Consider the following 17,110-nt stretch of genomic DNA (forward strand, 5'->3'; position numbering starts at 1 on the left):
ACTGTCACCAGTACTATTTCTTTACAGATTTCATTAATAACAAAACCAAAAAGGGACCCTCGGCCATTCGACCCATAGCCCCCTCTCCATCTTCCCTCACCCTTCCACACCAGCCACACCAAACTCAAATTTGCTCACAGGTCTCCTAATACCCGCCCTGCTCCCTGCCACCTTCCTATAAGGGAAAGCCTATTCTTGGCTAATTCTCAGTGCAAGTACTGCTGATATTCTAAGAAGCCACTTCTGGCAATTATCCCTACTCCATCCTGCCAGGTAGTACACATATTACTTCTTTTAATTCATTGCTCTAATTTCTATATTATACTGCAAATTCCCTGGGGGCAAACGATGCCTTCATTTTCTTTACATTTCCAAAGCCCAGCACAATACCAGGTATATAGTGGGTACTCAAGAGATGGCCAACACATTGTGGATAATTCTACGCCACCCATTAAATCTTAAAAAAAAAATAAAAACCAACAAATTCTTAACTTGGTTTAGCAGGTAAATAGTTGTAAGCAACTACATGGTCATTAGAATTACTTTTATATTCAAAATGTGTTTCATAAATTAAAAATGGGCATAGTAATACCAAATTCAATATTGTCAAATGTAACATGAATTCCTGATACAAGCATCAAACATTAGCCTTTTCCCCCTTGACTTACAACCCTCTCTTCTTTTTATGCTTATGCCTCTTGTTCTCATAACCAAGTAGAATGTAAGTTCTTCAAGAGAGGTCAATTCTATAGATGGGCCCTTGATACTCATGACAATTCTGAGATACCTTGCAAATTACCAAACTTATAAATATCATGAATTTGTAACTTCATTTATAAAAGGTAAGTAAAGTAAAAGTTAATTGACCCCTTTGGACTTATCTGATGAGATTCAGCAGGGGTGCAATGAAAAGTGCCGCAAAGCCAAGTTGGGATGCAGCCCTGAATGGTCGACGGAGTCCCATGCTCCCACGCATCTGGCTCAGAGTGTGTGATTCCTATCAGTGCCTCGCCTGGGACAGAACTACAGGCCATGGACTTTCTGTGTTCAAACTATCAGCACTCAGTTTGTGTGCTAATGTTCTGATTTACATCTTTGCTTTTTCTAGGGTGTCAAACTTTTTTTGTTTCAGGTCTCCTCCACACTCTTAAAAATGATTGAGAATCCGAAAGATTTTGGTTTTTTTGGGTTATAACTTTCACTATTTACCATACTAGAAACTGAAAATGAGAATTTTAAAAATACTAATTTCAAAATTAAAATAATAGATTTTACGTTAACGTTTTTATAAAAATTATTGTACTTTCTGAAAGAATAAAATTATAGTGAGAAAAATGACATTGTTTTACATTTTTGCTAATCTCTTTAATATCTGGCTTAATGGCCGTATTTTTACAACTGTCTCTGAATTAAAACTGCTAGGATGTGTTGTTTTGGTTGAAGTGCATAAATAAAACTTGGTCTCACAGATATATAGTTAGAAAATGGAAGAGATATTTTAATACTCTTTTCAGATGATTGTATATATTCTTCTTTAACACCAACAAAAAAACTCAGTAAGTGGTATTTTCTTAAAGGTTAGTTGCAATGTGGAATCTGAAACTCTATCAATGAACCTTTCATACTTCATTATATTAAAATCCACCATTCCATCTAGTACTTTGAATGGATCATTTCCCCATGTGTGGTTTTGGTTACAGTACGTACTGGTCATTTGGAAAATATCGTTCACTGAGTTATGCAGATTTTCTAAATGTTCACACATTTCACTATAAATATTTTAAAAAAACCTCACTTTTGCTTATATCACCGTTGATCTCATTAGGAGATCTTCAAAGGTTGGGGAAGCTATCAAGCTCACAGCTGCAGATGGCAAGTTTTCCAAAATTCGAATTTAACCTTGAAAGCTCAAATTTTCTCCTTGGCAACAAATACTGTCAATTGTTTTTCTTAAGTGTTAAGTTCACTTTTTCAAGAAATGTTGCCAAGGATTTGCCAACTCAAATATGAAAAGCCATCCAGCTGTTTATCAGTTATTCTTTCAAAGTAAAAATGGTATTCCAAGCAAAAAGCAGCTAGTTCTAGCAGGCAACTCAGGTGTTTACATGCCTTTTCTCAAGATAACCAACCACACCTCAGTATGTAGCTGCAGTGCTTTAGGTGTACTTCCCATGTGTCACACAGAAGATTAAAAAGCTACATACTCAGAAGTCGTGATTTAATAAAATTAATAATATATGCAGCTTCATCGAGGACATTCTTATGTGAAGCCACCTCCCCCCAGCCCTGCTCACTGCTTCTTAACTATGAGTGCATCGTGGTGAAGAATACAGTGACTGTCAGTACGATTTGGAATTACTGCCTTGATTCGTGCTAAGGCAGCAGCAGTGTTTCCACCATTGTGTTTCTACCATCTGTGTAAATCTCGACACGGTGAAAAAAGGAAAGAACATTCTAGTATTATCATGAAAATAGTCTTGAGCTTGTGGACTCCCTGAAAGGGTCCCAGGGACCCTCAGGGGTCCAAAGTTTACACTTTGGGAACTGCTGCCCTGGGGTGCCTAGCACCGTGCCTCATGCACGGTAGTTATTTCAATACCTGGTTGCTGAACAAATGTTTGACTGAAGCTTGAATTTAGAAAGCCTTGTTTGACTCAGCATCCAGCCAAGCTTTTCTGCACCAAGTTATGGAACAGATATCTAAATTAAAATGGTTTAATTTTAATTTTGAGAACCTTGAAGCCCAATACTTAACTGTGCACAGCTGCTCTAAACTTAACTTTCCTCTAATGACAAAACTGGCTTCTTCCTCAGCAGTTCACTGAATGGACAGGGCCCGGTGTCTCAAAATTCTGCGAGTGAGGCTGTGCGGGGCTGCTGGGCACGACCTGGTGACCAGCCAGAAACCACTTGGCTTGGCCAGGCCTGTGGCTGTGGCTAGACTGATTTAGAATTGGTTACATTGGGAGCAGCATGATAATCCTGGTTTCTTCTTGTTGTGCGCCATGTGGACTTTATCGAAGTGCCCAGTTCCCATACACTTGGCAAGGAAGTGTGGGGTTCAGAGGTCAACCAGTACCATGCCACTTGCTTACATTAAAAACCTCTTAGCTTGATTCTCCCTTGAGGTATGTAACAAAACATCCTTCTGAAACCTCTAGGGGATCGATTCCCTCCCCCTCTGTTTCCCTCCTGGAGTCACTCAAGAACTTATTTTAATGGGGGTCTGGTGAAGAGTAGCAACTAAAATCATGGGAGAATATTTAGCCACAGCTCACTGTTGACCTTGATCATAACCCTTCCCATGTTTAGCCACACCCTCAAAGGCAGCTAAGTGGCTAGAGTGCACGATATTGTTCTGAAGTTCAACTGGATACCAATGATGACTGGGGAAATATAGTTTTCCTTTCCTTCCATAGGTTTCTGTATAAAACTCCATGTAAGCATTTGCTGTCTTAAAGAATTCCAAGATGATATTTTACTGATTATATCCATTTTTCTCAAATAAGAAATTAGAGAGCATATAGCATGGGCATGTGGTATTAAGTCAAAAGGAAGTCTATAAATGAGAGGGGGTTGTTAAACTAAAAAGAAGAAAAGTCAAAGGATTTTTAAATGTGAGATGTAATGATATCTTACCATTTTCCACTGGGTCTCATTTACTTCTTTGTATTGCAGTTCATATTCCAGGACTATCCACCCCTTCTGAACATCTGCATTTGGTGGTGGTTCCCATCTCACTTGGATATCTGCATGAATCCCTGTTAAACTGATGTTCAGTAAAGTCCAGTTGAGGCCAATGGGTGGATCTGGTTGCACTGGGCATTTCAACAGAGAATTAGTACACAGACACAGCTCGATATTAGTGGAATGCTTTCTTCCGAAGAGACTGTTACTTTATACATTTTTATTATTCAAACTCTTAATTCTTCCAATATTCCCACTTTATGGGACAGTATCATTTTTTTTAACATCTTTATTGGAGTATAATTGGTTTACGATGGTGTGTTAGTTTCTGCTTTACAACAAAGTGAATCATTTTTTAACTTAAGGATGATCTGTTTTTAACTTAAAAAAAAAGCCCCTATAAAAAACTTCTTTTTGAGTTTAAAATCTGATCTATAGCTATTCTTAAAGATTTGCCATGTTTTACACTTCTTTTGGCTCTGGTAGGATTAATACTTTGGGATTTTGGCAAAGGAATTCACTTTAACTCAGAACTGAAGGAAGAGAGAGTCAGAAAGATCTATGGTATTTAAACATGTCGCTGTTTTGGAACTAGGGGTGGAGAAATCTTTTTTCTTCCAAGCTGTATGTGACCTGGGGCAAGATCTTTCTTATTTTCTTTCTCATTTCTTGTCTTTGCCACTTCTGTACGGCTACAGAAGCACACTCCTTCCAAACACTCAGTAAATACTCCTTAGCTTGTCTTCCTAGCCACATGTGATCATTTCTTCAGATATAAAATGAAGGCATTACACTGCTCTCTCAAATGGTAATGAATCAGTGTTTTCTGTGTTTTACTTAACTGCATGCTACTGACCACTGTGGAGTGGATACTACTTTATAAAAAATGAGAAAGTCCCAATTTGACTAATCATGACCACATTTTGGAAATTAAATTGAAGGGATTTGCAAAATAGCTAAGCTACCCACATCATGATAGTTATACCTCATCTTTCTGGATTTGTTGGGGACTGATGAATTCTGAAAACCAAAGCTTAACCCTTTATATGACTGAACTATAAAAATGTTTTTAATGCAAAGTTGTCTCCAACCTATTACTCATTTTGCATCTTACAAATCTTCCTACTTTAAATAGAGGATATAGAACTGGGTCCTTTTTGAGAAGGCTCAGTACCACCGTTACGAGCATAATAATCACCTCTTCCTTACTTTTATGCTTATTTCTAGGTGCCTTAGTTGACACATTACAGTGTGAGAAACACTCTGAGATACTTAAAAAGCATCTGAAACTGAATGCATTCAAAGGCAAGTCTTCTGCCTGAAGCTTGCTCCCCTTCTACCTTCCCTGGTTCTGTTAATGGCGACTCCATTCCTCCAGTTGCTCAGGATAAAAATTCAACTCTTCCCGGACTCACCTTTTTTTTTTTTTTTTTTTTTTGCGGTACGCGGGCCTCTCACTGTTGTGGCCTCTCCTATTGCAGAGCACAGGCTCCGGACGCGCAGGCTCAGCGGCCATGGCTCACGGGCCCAGCCGCTCCGCGGCATGTGGGATCTTCCCGGACCGGGGCATGAACCCACGTCCCCTGCATCGGCAGGCGGACTCTCAACCACTGCGCCACCAGGGAAGCCCCTGGACTCATCTTTTTTTTCACCATCCCACATTCTGTCAGCTGTACTTCCAAGATACTCCCCAAATCCACCCACTTCTCATCAGCTGCATGGCTCTAACCTGGTCCTAGCCATTATCATTTTTTTTGTTGTTGTTGTTGTTGCTGCATTAGCCTCCCAACTAGTCTCTTCCTGTGGTCCTTGTCCCCCTTCAGTCTATTCTCAACACAGCCCTCAATACTGTGGACATGGTGGTCATCTTAAGTTAGGTCATATCACTCATCATTTAAAGCCTTCCAAAGGCTTCCTATCTCACTCCAGATGAAAGCCAAAGTCACACATGGCTTAAAGGGTACCTTAGCCTTGACCCTCTGACCTCTGGGATCTGGTCTATGACCACGCGCCTCCTTGCTCTCTGTGTATCCCCTCGCTACCCCATGCTGTTCCTTGAGAGAGCAAAGGCATGCTCCCGCTCCAGGATCTTTACCCTTCCTGTGCCCTCTTCCCTCAGGTGGACACGTGACTGTTCTCTCATTTCCTTCTTCACTCAAGTGTCGCTGTCTCGGTGAAGCCGTGTCTGATAACGCTACCACTGCAACCTCTCCAGCATGCTTTTCTCCCTCCCGATGTTACCTCTCTTCCCAGCATGGTCTCTTTCCACCCTCACTGGGAAAATGTCCCACTAGGGCAGACGTTTTCTGTCCCCAGCACCTAGAACACTGCCTGGTCTAAGGAAGAGACTCAACGATTGGCTGAATAAACTGAATGAATGACAGATGCCTAAGTAATATGACTTTAAATCCAAAGACAAGCCCTGTGAGGTCTAGTAGAATACATTCATAATACATGAGGAAGCTGAGGCTTGTGGCTGTCATCTTCAGATCTAGGTTCACCTCGGTTCTTTGTTGTCTCTCACTCTCAGCTCCCTCCCTACCTGCTTTCATGGTAACTCTGCCCGTCATCATCTTTTGCCTTGATTATCACAAAGTCTTCTAATCCCCATACCTCTAGTCTGTGCTATTCCAATCTACCCTCTACACTGCAGCAAGACGAATTCCCCTGAGACAATAGTACCATGCTGTATGGCTTTGAGGTTAAGAGCATGGGCTCTGGAGCTATGCTGCTTAGGTTTGAATCTCAGCTCTGCCTACCAGCTGTCTGACCTTGAGCTAGTCATTGATCCCCTGCTTTGGGGATCAGTTTCATCATCTGTAAAATGGGGATTATAATAGAACCTATCTCACACAGTGATCATACCTGATCTATGGTAAATGCTTTGTAAGGGTTAGCAATAAATATCCTGAGGTCATTTCCCTGCTTAAGCATCCTCAAATGTACCCCTGGGCAGTAAGGTAAAGTCCAAATTCCTCTGTGGGGTACACAAGATCAATTGATGATTTCTCTGGCCAGCGAGTCAGGCCTGCCAAACTGCTCCCGAGTCTGTGAACATTCTTGCTGTTTGTCACTTTTGGAACCTAGTCGCTGTTGGAAGACACAGTCCATCTTGTATAACTGGCAACTCCTGCTGATGCTTTAAGAAGTAACTGAACTAGTCACCATCTCTGTGCAGCCCTTTCTCTACCCTCGGGCCCAGTCAATCGTTCCCACCTCTGGCCACAACCTTGGCTTGCTGTGCATTCCACACACCTTGAGTCCGGCACCTATTGTGCTGTATCACAATTACTTGTTAACCTGCCTGATTTCCCTACTTGACTGCGTCTTACTCGTGCTGTAGCCAACACACCCAGCACAGGGCCCGGCTCGTGGCACTTGGCAGGGACAGGGTTAGAACACGGATCTTGACACAGTAGTCTTTCTACTACCCATTTAGCCACTAGACAGCTACATCTATTGACGTTAGGGCATATGTACGAATAGTTCCTCTAAGCCGTATAATTGGGTTCTCTTTTCTGCGTGGTACAGTTTTCTCAATCTTCTCCCTCAAAGTCAGGCTATCAGATTTACTTGTTTCCATCTGCAACTTCTACCCACACTCTCTCTGTCTCTTCCAGTCTGCTGATGCCTGGGAAACCACACACAAGAACAACACGTCTGAGAGAGGCTCCAAGGAATTCCTATAAGCAACAAATGAGCTTTGTGGATAGATCTGAGGCACCAACGTCAGCTACTCATGGTCCTTCTTTGATTCTTTCTATTTAGCTGTTTATACTATTATAGTATAAACATGAATATTCCAATTATGGTTGTTTGTTTTGTTTCATTTCCCCTGTGTCCACATGATGCGCAAGGGATACGCTGCTTGGAACTTTCACTTCGTTCACTGAGCTGATTACCTCCAGTGTTTGTTTTGAGATCTTATAAACATGTCTTTAGACTGATTTTGGCTGTTCTGTCCATGTAAAATTCCAGAATGATTATGCCTTGTGGTAAAGAAAATCTAGGCCTTTATTATAGCAGTGACAGAGATCAAGGCCAATGTATTTCAGTAGATCAGAATATAATAATCATACCAAATCATTAGGAGAGAAGGAATCTTAAGAGTGCGTTGAGTTTGTCCCTTGCAGCGGCACACAAGAATACAATCCAGCTTTAGCGACCTTCTCAAGGAAAAGACTCCATAAGACTCCTATTCTTTTCTTTACAACATTTACTGCCAGATTTCTTTCATGTTAGAGCCAACCCAAGCTCCCTCTGCCCTTTCTCTCTTGTTCACCAGCTGATCCCATGCACTGTAAAGGAGACCGCCATCCCTCTACAGAGTGCAATGACACAGTCTTCCTATTTGCATACACTTGGACTTTGCAGCCTTCCCCACTTATTTAATCTAAAGCCATGTCAAATAAAACACAAACCTGTGATTTACCTATTTCCTCAACAGAGAAACACTTTTGATCCACAGTATCACCATTGCTAGTTAGCTTGATACAGTAGGGGATCCAAATGGAGGTATAAGATGAATTAAAGTAACAGCTGTTTTCTCCAGCAGAGACATAATCGGGGCATTCTTTCCATTCTTGAGTCCATTCTTGAGTGCTCCTGAAATGGAGGGTAAAAAAGGATGAATTGTTCCCCCAAATCATGCCATAGCTTAAGCCAAAGCAAGGTGCTTGGCAGTCAGAGTCAATAAATTGGGACACGACTATGTTATGAGCAAGTATCTTAGTGGCACCATTTCCAAGAAGTAGCACATCTGTGGACTGATGATCAGTGTCTGTAGACCGATAGAAGGCCATTTGGTACTTCTGCCTATACCAAAAGCATCCCTTCATTGACTGTGTATAATGAACCAGCTCCTAAATTAAGTGATTTATTGGTAGGTACTTCATTACCCCCATTCTGCAGATGAGGGTTCTCAGGCTTACGAAGGTTTAAAAATGTTCCTTTATTAAAATACTGCGGAGAGTCAACCCCCAAACTATAGAGATTCCCAGAGAATAGCTGAGTCTTTAAACCTGGGTATTCCCCCAACTCATGGTGGAAGAAACTGAGGCAGCACACTGATGGTGTTCTGCAGGCTGAGTGACATGGAGATTTGGGTGGCCCTGAAGTGGACAATTGGCTACCGCCCTACTCTGAACTGCTGCATCCTGTGTCCATCTCCCCAAAGGTGTCCATTGTTTGGGGGGGATGGTTTCCTGTTGCCTCGAACTCCTTCCCATTCTCCTGATTTTTTTTCCTTAATTACATGAAGAGCCACGGGAACATTTCAAACATGCTGGACATCCAGGTAACCTTTAAGAAACATGGGAGTCCTAGGATTTTCCCCTCTACTCATAAAAGAGACAAAAGCCATGGACCCAGAAATTAAAAAAAATTCTCCAAACTGGGAAAGCATTTTTCTTCTCCATTTTGTAAATAGAAATGGACATTTAATTATAATATCAAAAAAAGGAAAACAAAAATGGGCTGAACTGAATCAATGTGTTTGCCAGCAGTTCCTTTTTTGGTTTCTCTACAAAGAACAAGTTCATCTTTTCCTATATCTTCGATCAGATAAGAACAAACAAAACAAGTCATGAGGGATAGATGGACACATGGAGAACACTGAAGAAATCAGAAAAGCTACATCTCCATATTTAAATTCTACCATAGAGTTATTCACCTCTATCCCAGTCTACAGAAAGCATCATTTACCCAGATGACTTAGAACAACAGCAGGATGTGTGTCGAAGAAAAAAGAGATGCCAGGAAGTTCACTGTGGGAGGACGTCAGTTTGGGGAAAGGATATTCCCTGATCAGCTGCTAAAGGGGACCTGAACAAAAATGCAGAGCAATCCAAAGATCGCTCAGACTCAAGTCCATCCCAGCAGGAACTGAGCAAACATGTGAGACAATGTGACACAGCTCTCCTCCCATTTCCCATCTGCTTGCCTGACTGAATGACTGAATTCAGCAAGCCATCACTGGGTGTCTCCAATGCAAGCAGTATGTAAGCATGATAGCTGGCACTAGCACTGTGTGGCTATAATGATTAATAAGACTTGATCACTACCTTCAGGCTAGAAGACGACTCAGAAATTACCATCCGAGTACTTTCTTTTTTTGTCTCCTTTATTCAGTATACTGATATTTCATAAGCATTGATTATATATAAAACACCGTGCCAGATATTATGCGGGATTCATGTGAATTACTCCTGCCTCAGGGGAATGACCGAGAAACTGTATTACAAAGCAGTGTGGCTAAGTGTTTACACATCGTACTCACTGGAGTTAGAAAAGGGAATGATTGCTCTGGCTGTTCATGGAAGGCTTCAAGGTGGAGGTGGTGTTTTTAGCAATCTTGAAGATGGGTAAAAGTTTAACAGATGGCAACAGGGAAAGGAAGAGAGGGAACAGAAGGCAATGGAATCATTGGGAAAAACTTTCTTAAATTAGAATTGCTACTTAGGTGGGGTAATTGATTATTTACTTACTCTTCACTAGGCTATCGGCTGAGAAGGGGGTTTACAAGTCCAGGAGACATAAAGCCAGGTAATCTGTGGCTGAGGGAGAAGGGGGTAGGAATGACCTTGTGTCGGCTGAGGTGCTTGGGGCTGGCAGGCCAGACTGTGGAGGTCTGTGAGCATCACCCCAGGGGGATGGGTGCTGGGCAGCAGTGGACAGCAAGGACCCTGCAGGCTGTGGGAAGGCAGGATGAAGAGCTGGGAGAAGACACATGTTTCCTTCTTTACAGCTGTTTCCCAAGTTTGGCACTAGGAGGAAAGTTGTGTAACATCAGGGGGTCCTTGAGACAGCTGCTTGTCAGCTGTTGGAAAGAACTTGGGATTAACATGGACAGTGAACTGTTGCTTAATTTCTGGTTGAGATTCTCAGAAGCTGCATACTCTTGGATGAGAGGGAGATTCAGCTCTGATGGGAAAATTAAGCGGGTAGAGGGTAGAAGGAAGAATCGTGTGTATTGTGTGTATGTGTTTAGAATAGGAAAAAGATAAAAAAGAACTATCGATAGGTGGGTCATTGAACTATGGTATGGTTTGTTTTATCTTGGCTTTCAAACAAAATTAGAGTACAGTAAAGAGAATGGTTTAAGAGATTGCCCAGGAAATGAGGCTTCCATATAATAGTAAAGGACATATCAAATGTATTTAGCATAACTGACAGTATTAAAGTGACTATTAAAACATTCTAGTGCTTAGCAGGTCTGGAGTTGTAATAGGGAGGTTAGCTCTGTGTATTTCACAGTTTCTCAACTTTGGCTTGTCAGCACCCTGGTCCCCATGGGGACTGTAGGAAAAACACTGTTTAGATTGTCCCCAACCCATTAGCTCCACGGAACAAACAACTTAAAGCACTTATCTTAAGCACAATAGATCCGGAAGAGCTAGTTCAAAACACAACTCCCAACCCCCTCCCTCACTAACTGAAGTTGAATTTTATTTTAAATACATATTTAACACTTCTTTTTAAACTATTAAATTTAGAGAAGAAAAACATGGGGGCTTCCCTGGTGGCGCAGTGGTTGAGAGTCCGCCTGCCAATGCAGGGGATGCGGGTTCGTGCCCCGGTCCGGGAAGATCCCACATGCCATGGAGCAGCTGGGCCCGTGAGCCATGGCCGCTGAGCCTGTGCTCCGCAACGGGAGAGGCCACAACAGTGAGAGGCCCGCGTACCGCAAAAAAACAAATGGACTCACAAAACCGATGCTCTGTTGCCTGCCTTCACTGGGTTGAATTTCTCTACAGATGACCAAAGCCCGTTTATGGAAGCTACTCCCTACACTTAAGTGCTCTAGGTTTGCTCCCAGACTGGCTTGTCACATACCGGTGAGAACTACAGCAACAGCCTATCAATAAAAATCAGAATAAAGAGCAGAAGAAATGCTTTCCACTTAAAGGTAACCAACTGGAAGAGAAAAAAACAAAACAAAACAACATCATTTATGTTCTAAGGGCAACTGTTTTCATTATCTCCAGATCATGCGTTTTAGGCTTAAAATTTAACACATTCCTTAAAAAAAAGAAAAGAAAGTAAAACTGCTCTTTCTCCTTTCTAATTTCCCCCACCACCTTGCATGGAAAAGAAACTTTCTTTTCAAAAGCCGGGGTAATTTGGGGAGGGGGTTTGGTGGGGTTGGGGGAGAGAGAATCTTTGAGACTGAGTCTTCACATGCCCACTTCTTTGAAAACAAGGCATCTGCAGGCAGAAGGCTGAGAGCAGAGCATGCTGACAGGCTCCTCTTTTTGCCAGGCCTGTGATTTGCATTCTTGCTGAGTCCCCTCCAAGCTCAGAGGCTGAATCGGGCACGGTCTCCATCACAGGGTGGCACAGACTGTTCTGAATTGGCTGCCTCTTCCCCCAGCTCACCTGGCCAGGAGCAGAGCCAGCCAAGCCTGCAGCTGCCTCTGGGCCCGCGCTCTGGGCCTGACGTGTTTAGATTCCCTTGTGCTTTAGCTACCAAGGCCAGGCCGGGAGTGCATCAGCCCCCTCCCTCTCCTCCCCGCCTCCAGTGCTCTGGCTCTGGCTGACATCATGTCACAGTCTCATCTCTGTATCAGGGACGGGGAGTCATGATTCTATAGTCCCAGGAGTTGCCTGGGAACTGAATTCTAAGAAACAATGACAAGAGTCAGAAAATGCGTTTGTATTTTCTGCTTTGTGTGAGTGGGTAACATGAAGGCAACACATTTGTGCTCTAATTGGTGCAGTCCTGGTAATGTATATTCCTGATACTCCTAATTCCCTTAATTCTCCCCTTTCCAGAGACACCGGGCTGGGCGCTCATGTTATTTTGGCTAAGATATTCAAAATAGTTCAACGCTTATAGAGAAAACACAAAACACTGATTTTGCCAGTTTGGTAGGCCCTAATTATGAGGTTGTACTTAGGGGGTTGGAGGATGTGACAATTTCTTCCCCTGGGATCCCAAACTCTACTAGGACAATAATTGATGACGTCTTTCTGAATAGATCCAAGACTTTCCCCCACCTCGTCACACTTTTAGTAGCATCTCTACTGGCACAGGGCTGGGTTTGGACCAGGGATGCTGAAAAGCCTGGTCTGTGCTGAGAAGGCCTGGAGGCAAAGGTATGTGGCCCTGATGGATGGGGTAAGGGACAAATATATATTTGTGAAGGCTGCATCCTGTTGGATCTTTTTACTCAGGTTCAAATTTGGTGAATATTAGGGTGGTGAAAATCTGTTTTCATAAAGTGGGCCCAACTGCTATTTCTCTCTTTATTTTAGTTAGTTGTGCCAATATGAATAACCTATTTTGTTTTGATTGAGCTCTAAGCTGCTGAAGCAAAAGTATGAAAATTGAACTTACTAAATCTCTCTTCATTTAACAATAATTTCAGAGGATATTCAAAAGCGCTACCAGACATTTTTGCTTCCTTTCAAAAGTGTTACCAGACATTTTAGCTTCCTGTCCAAATGTATGTATACAAATCAGCTTTGTCAGCCGGCCCCTACCTCTCTGCAGTATCAGCCTCGCTGGGGAAAAAAGTGCATTTGATGCCCAACCGTCTCATCGCTGTGTGCCCTTTGGGGTACATCTGAGAGACCTCTCACACACCTGGAAGGTGACTAAGGCCAGTCCTAGTTGCTAATTCAAGATATTTATTTGCAAATTAAGCATCCAGCTCTGCATTAAAAATGGTCTTATAGCACATCAATAATCATAAGCAGTAAAGAATCAAAAATCACTTTTGTAGCCCAGCAATCAGAATTCTATATTATTTTCAATTATTATCCCGCTACCAATAATAGGAATAGCAGCTACCATTTATTCAGTCCTTACTAGGCTTGTCACCAAGCACAGTGATAAGTGTTTTTCATGGATTAGTTAATAGAACCCTCACAAGAAGCCATGTGGCAAGGTCTATTATCTCCATTTTGCAAATGAGGCGGCTGAATTGTTGACAGACTGACTAATCTGCCGAGCACCACTCTCTGAGCGAGGGCCGGAGCCAGGCTGAAATGCGAGATGGTTGGCCCTGAGCTCATGCCCTTAACTGCCTGCTGCCTCTACCTTTCCTTTCCCCGCTCCTCTGGGGGATTGAAAGCACCATCCTTGGACAGATGACCACCACCAGATCAGGGGTCTCCACTAATCTTGCATCTTGGCAAGAAAAGAGGAGATGATAGAGTGTTTGAGCCTAAAATTTTAAAAGCAAAAAGGTACAACATGAGAGTAAACAGAAATGGAAATCGTGCCAGGTGAGGAGGGGTAAGAAATGAACGACTCGGGTGGTGATCACGTTGGAAGATCTTTGTTTCACTCTTCCCGTTATTTTATAGGACCATCAGTAAAAATGGAAGAGACAAGTATCATAGTCCCTCACTGAATGAAACTAATTTAACAGGGACACAGTCTATTTTCTACATAGGAACCAGTCTTTTAAAACACACATCTTTAAAAAAAAACCCTATGGCTTCCCACCACAGAGAAAGTAGGCTGCACCATGGCCTGCAAGGCTCGTCTCAGTCTGGCCCTGCTAACCCTCTGAATTCTCCCCCATTACTCTCCCTGTCTTCCACCTTGTACCATCCGGCCTCCTGCTTTCTTCCTACCTGCCACATTGGCCTCAGGGCCTTTGCACTTGCAATTTCCTCTGTCTGGACAGTCTTTCCCCCAGATACTCACATGGCCTCTCTCACCTCATTTACGTCTCCGCTATAATGCACCACAGAGAGGCCTCCGATGACCTCCTCATTTAAGATGTCTTCTGAGCTCCTGACATACACACACACACTCATGCACACTCACTTTGTTCACTCCCCCATATGCTCACGCACATTTACACATACAGACACTCATGCACAACCACACACCCCCACACTCTCACACATATTCACACGTGCATACTCACCCACCTTCCCACATTCATGCAGTCATACTTGTACCCACTTTTACACACTCACACACATTCTTGCACTCACAAACATGCTCACTCATACCTTCACACACTCTCAAGCACATGCATATATTTACACAGTGCTAACACTCTTTCTGGCTTTACTTTTCTTAACCATGTTGCCAGCTGACATTTAATTTTTTAATTAAAAAAATTTTTTGTCTGTCTTCCCCCACTGGAAACAAATCTCCATGAGACCAGGGACTTTATCTTTTTGTAATCACTACTGTAGCTCCAGGGCCTAAAACAGTACCCAACATAGAGTAAGGGCTTAATTAATATCTTTGAATAAATGAATGGGTGAATGAACTTAGGTCATCAAAATAGGTTATTTCCGTTCCTACCCCTGCATGTCACTCAATACGTTTTAATGAGAAAGTCCGTAGAAGAGAAAAGTCAGAAAGGCACGAAGCCTGCACCTTCTGATATAGAACAGCTGTATGGATCCTGGGCTCTGTAAACCGTGATGAACCCCATCTGTCCAGTGGCATGAAAAAGTCTCTAGTTCAGGTGAACGGCACTTGGTGAATTTAGGCTTCCCGGAAGAATCTGCAGAATAAAAAGAAAAGGCAAGGCATGATATCGGGAGGGTAACAGATGGTCCTAATGAGACACATACTTAAAGCGGTCAAGAACAAGCACTTCTTCTAGAAATGCTGTTTCCTTGGGTCACAGCTACAGAACTGCTGGCTGCCAGTTATTTCTCTGTCAGTCCCGATTCCAGGGACAAACCATTTTGTCTTTATTTCCGACATTATTTCTTGGGGCCTGTTTAAGAAACCAGAGCTAGAGATGAGGATTTGGGCACAGGTAGTTTATTTGGAGGGTGACCCCAGGAAAGGGAAAGAGGGACGTAGGGAAGGGAAAACAGCTAACAAAGTGTCTGCTCTTCGGCTCGTGCCCATAGTGGCTGACAGGGGTCCAACCCCACAGAGGTCCCTCTGAGAAGCTGTGAAAAGTGTGCCTTCCCTGTGTCCTCGACAATGATGGGAGCCCAGGGCGTTTATCCACCAACTCCCATCGGTGGAGGGCTGCCCTGGTGGTGTTAATGTCACTGAACTTCTAGGCTGCACCTGCCCATGGGCTGAGGGTCCGCACCTGACTTCTGAGAAACCTAGGCAGGCACCCGAAGTGTGCCCAGCAATGTGCATGGTGGCAGCTGCCCACCATGGATGGCTGCGTTGGGCCCCAGAGAACCACAGAGGCTTTTCTCTTTTTACAGATGTTTGATAAAGTCACTAATGTTTGCATTCTTTTAAAAGATTCAGCCAGTAAACTCATTAAATAGGTATCATTAAACAGATACCTACTTTCAACAACTTGTGCATATATATACGTGTCAATTCTAATTTGGGAAGTGGAGAAAGACTCCTGTGTGTTAGGATATTAGCCAAGCTCCTCTGCATCTATGAAAACTGCAGCTATGAATGTGCAGCAGGTCTGAGGTAAAACTAATTTCTGTTTATCAATTTTCATTATTCTTCTGACTTCCATGGCCATTTTGGAGACTGTGGTCAATGTTTATGAACCCACTCAGAGCACTGAAGCACTGGAGCCTGTGTCATCTATTACAAATGAAAAAGGTGTATGTTTCTTTAGGCAAGCAACTATTATACAGTAGAGTTCCTGGAAAATTTCCTTTTTCTATTAGCTGAAGCACTGGAAGTATTATCTTTTAGATCCTTCCAGAAAATCAGTGCTAAATAAACCACATCTAAACCACAACTAACATGTTTTAATGCCTGCAGGGTTGAGGGGAGGATTGCACATTCTGACTGTTATTTTGAACAGAATGTGAGAAGAGGAAATACACCAGATTTCCAACTGAGAGATTTGTGATGTAGTCTCAGCTCTGATACTATGTAGCCTTGAACGTCTCAAGTCATCTGGACCTCAGTTTTCTCAATAGAGAGGCTGGAATAGATGAGATCCAAGGTACTTTACAACTTCACTTTTACAATTAAGTGACATATACAACCACTAATAAAAATCTACAGAATCAAAACATAATTTTGGCATTGGCGCCCAAACCACCAGAGAACACCATCCAGGTTCCTATACTCCCTGTGCAATGAGCCTGCCACATAATGGCAAGAATAATAAACCTCATATGAAAACTTGAAACATGAAGGGAAAAAAAAAACTTTGCTAGCTGGGGGAAAAACAACTTAAAAAGAATTAATTTGAAACACATTTTGCTTGCTTAAACTTACTATCCTTGTTTATTCTGTTTCCTTTTAACTCCAGATATATAGAAAGCCCCATATTGTCCTGCATTCTAAATAAGAAATAGGAAATTCATGGTTGTGGTGCTAATGTGATGAAATACGTGCCCACAGAGGAATCCCGATGTAGGCGCAGTGCAGCAAAGCTACTTTTTTAATGTCTGTCTTTCATTGCCTGCCTTCCTTTCCCTATCTTCCTCCTTTCTTTCTCCTTCCTTGCACCCTCCTTCTCTCCTTCCTTCCTTCCTTCTTTTATGGCTGGGTATGTGC

General features: G+C 42.6%; 1 protein-coding gene across 3 annotated transcripts in view; it reads right to left on the reverse strand.

The window, feature by feature from the left end:
• The window catches only part of GHR (growth hormone receptor), a 274,756-nt gene that overhangs the window by 19,947 nt on the left and 237,699 nt on the right, over positions 1-17,110 (reverse strand). For all 3 annotated transcript variants that reach the window (XM_060009529.2, XM_060009530.1, XM_060009531.1), the window contains exons 4-6: positions 15,035-15,164; positions 8,120-8,292; positions 3,640-3,818 (exon numbers count right to left, since the gene is read on the reverse strand). In XM_060009529.2, the coding sequence (XP_059865512.1) occupies positions 3,640-3,818; positions 8,120-8,292; positions 15,035-15,164 (482 nt within the window). The remainder of the gene's footprint in view (positions 1-3,639; positions 3,819-8,119; positions 8,293-15,034; positions 15,165-17,110) is intronic.

The sequence above is a fragment of the Delphinus delphis genome, chromosome 3, assembly GCF_949987515.2.
Source record: "Delphinus delphis chromosome 3, mDelDel1.2, whole genome shotgun sequence".
Taxonomy (NCBI): Eukaryota; Metazoa; Chordata; class Mammalia; order Artiodactyla; family Delphinidae; genus Delphinus; species Delphinus delphis.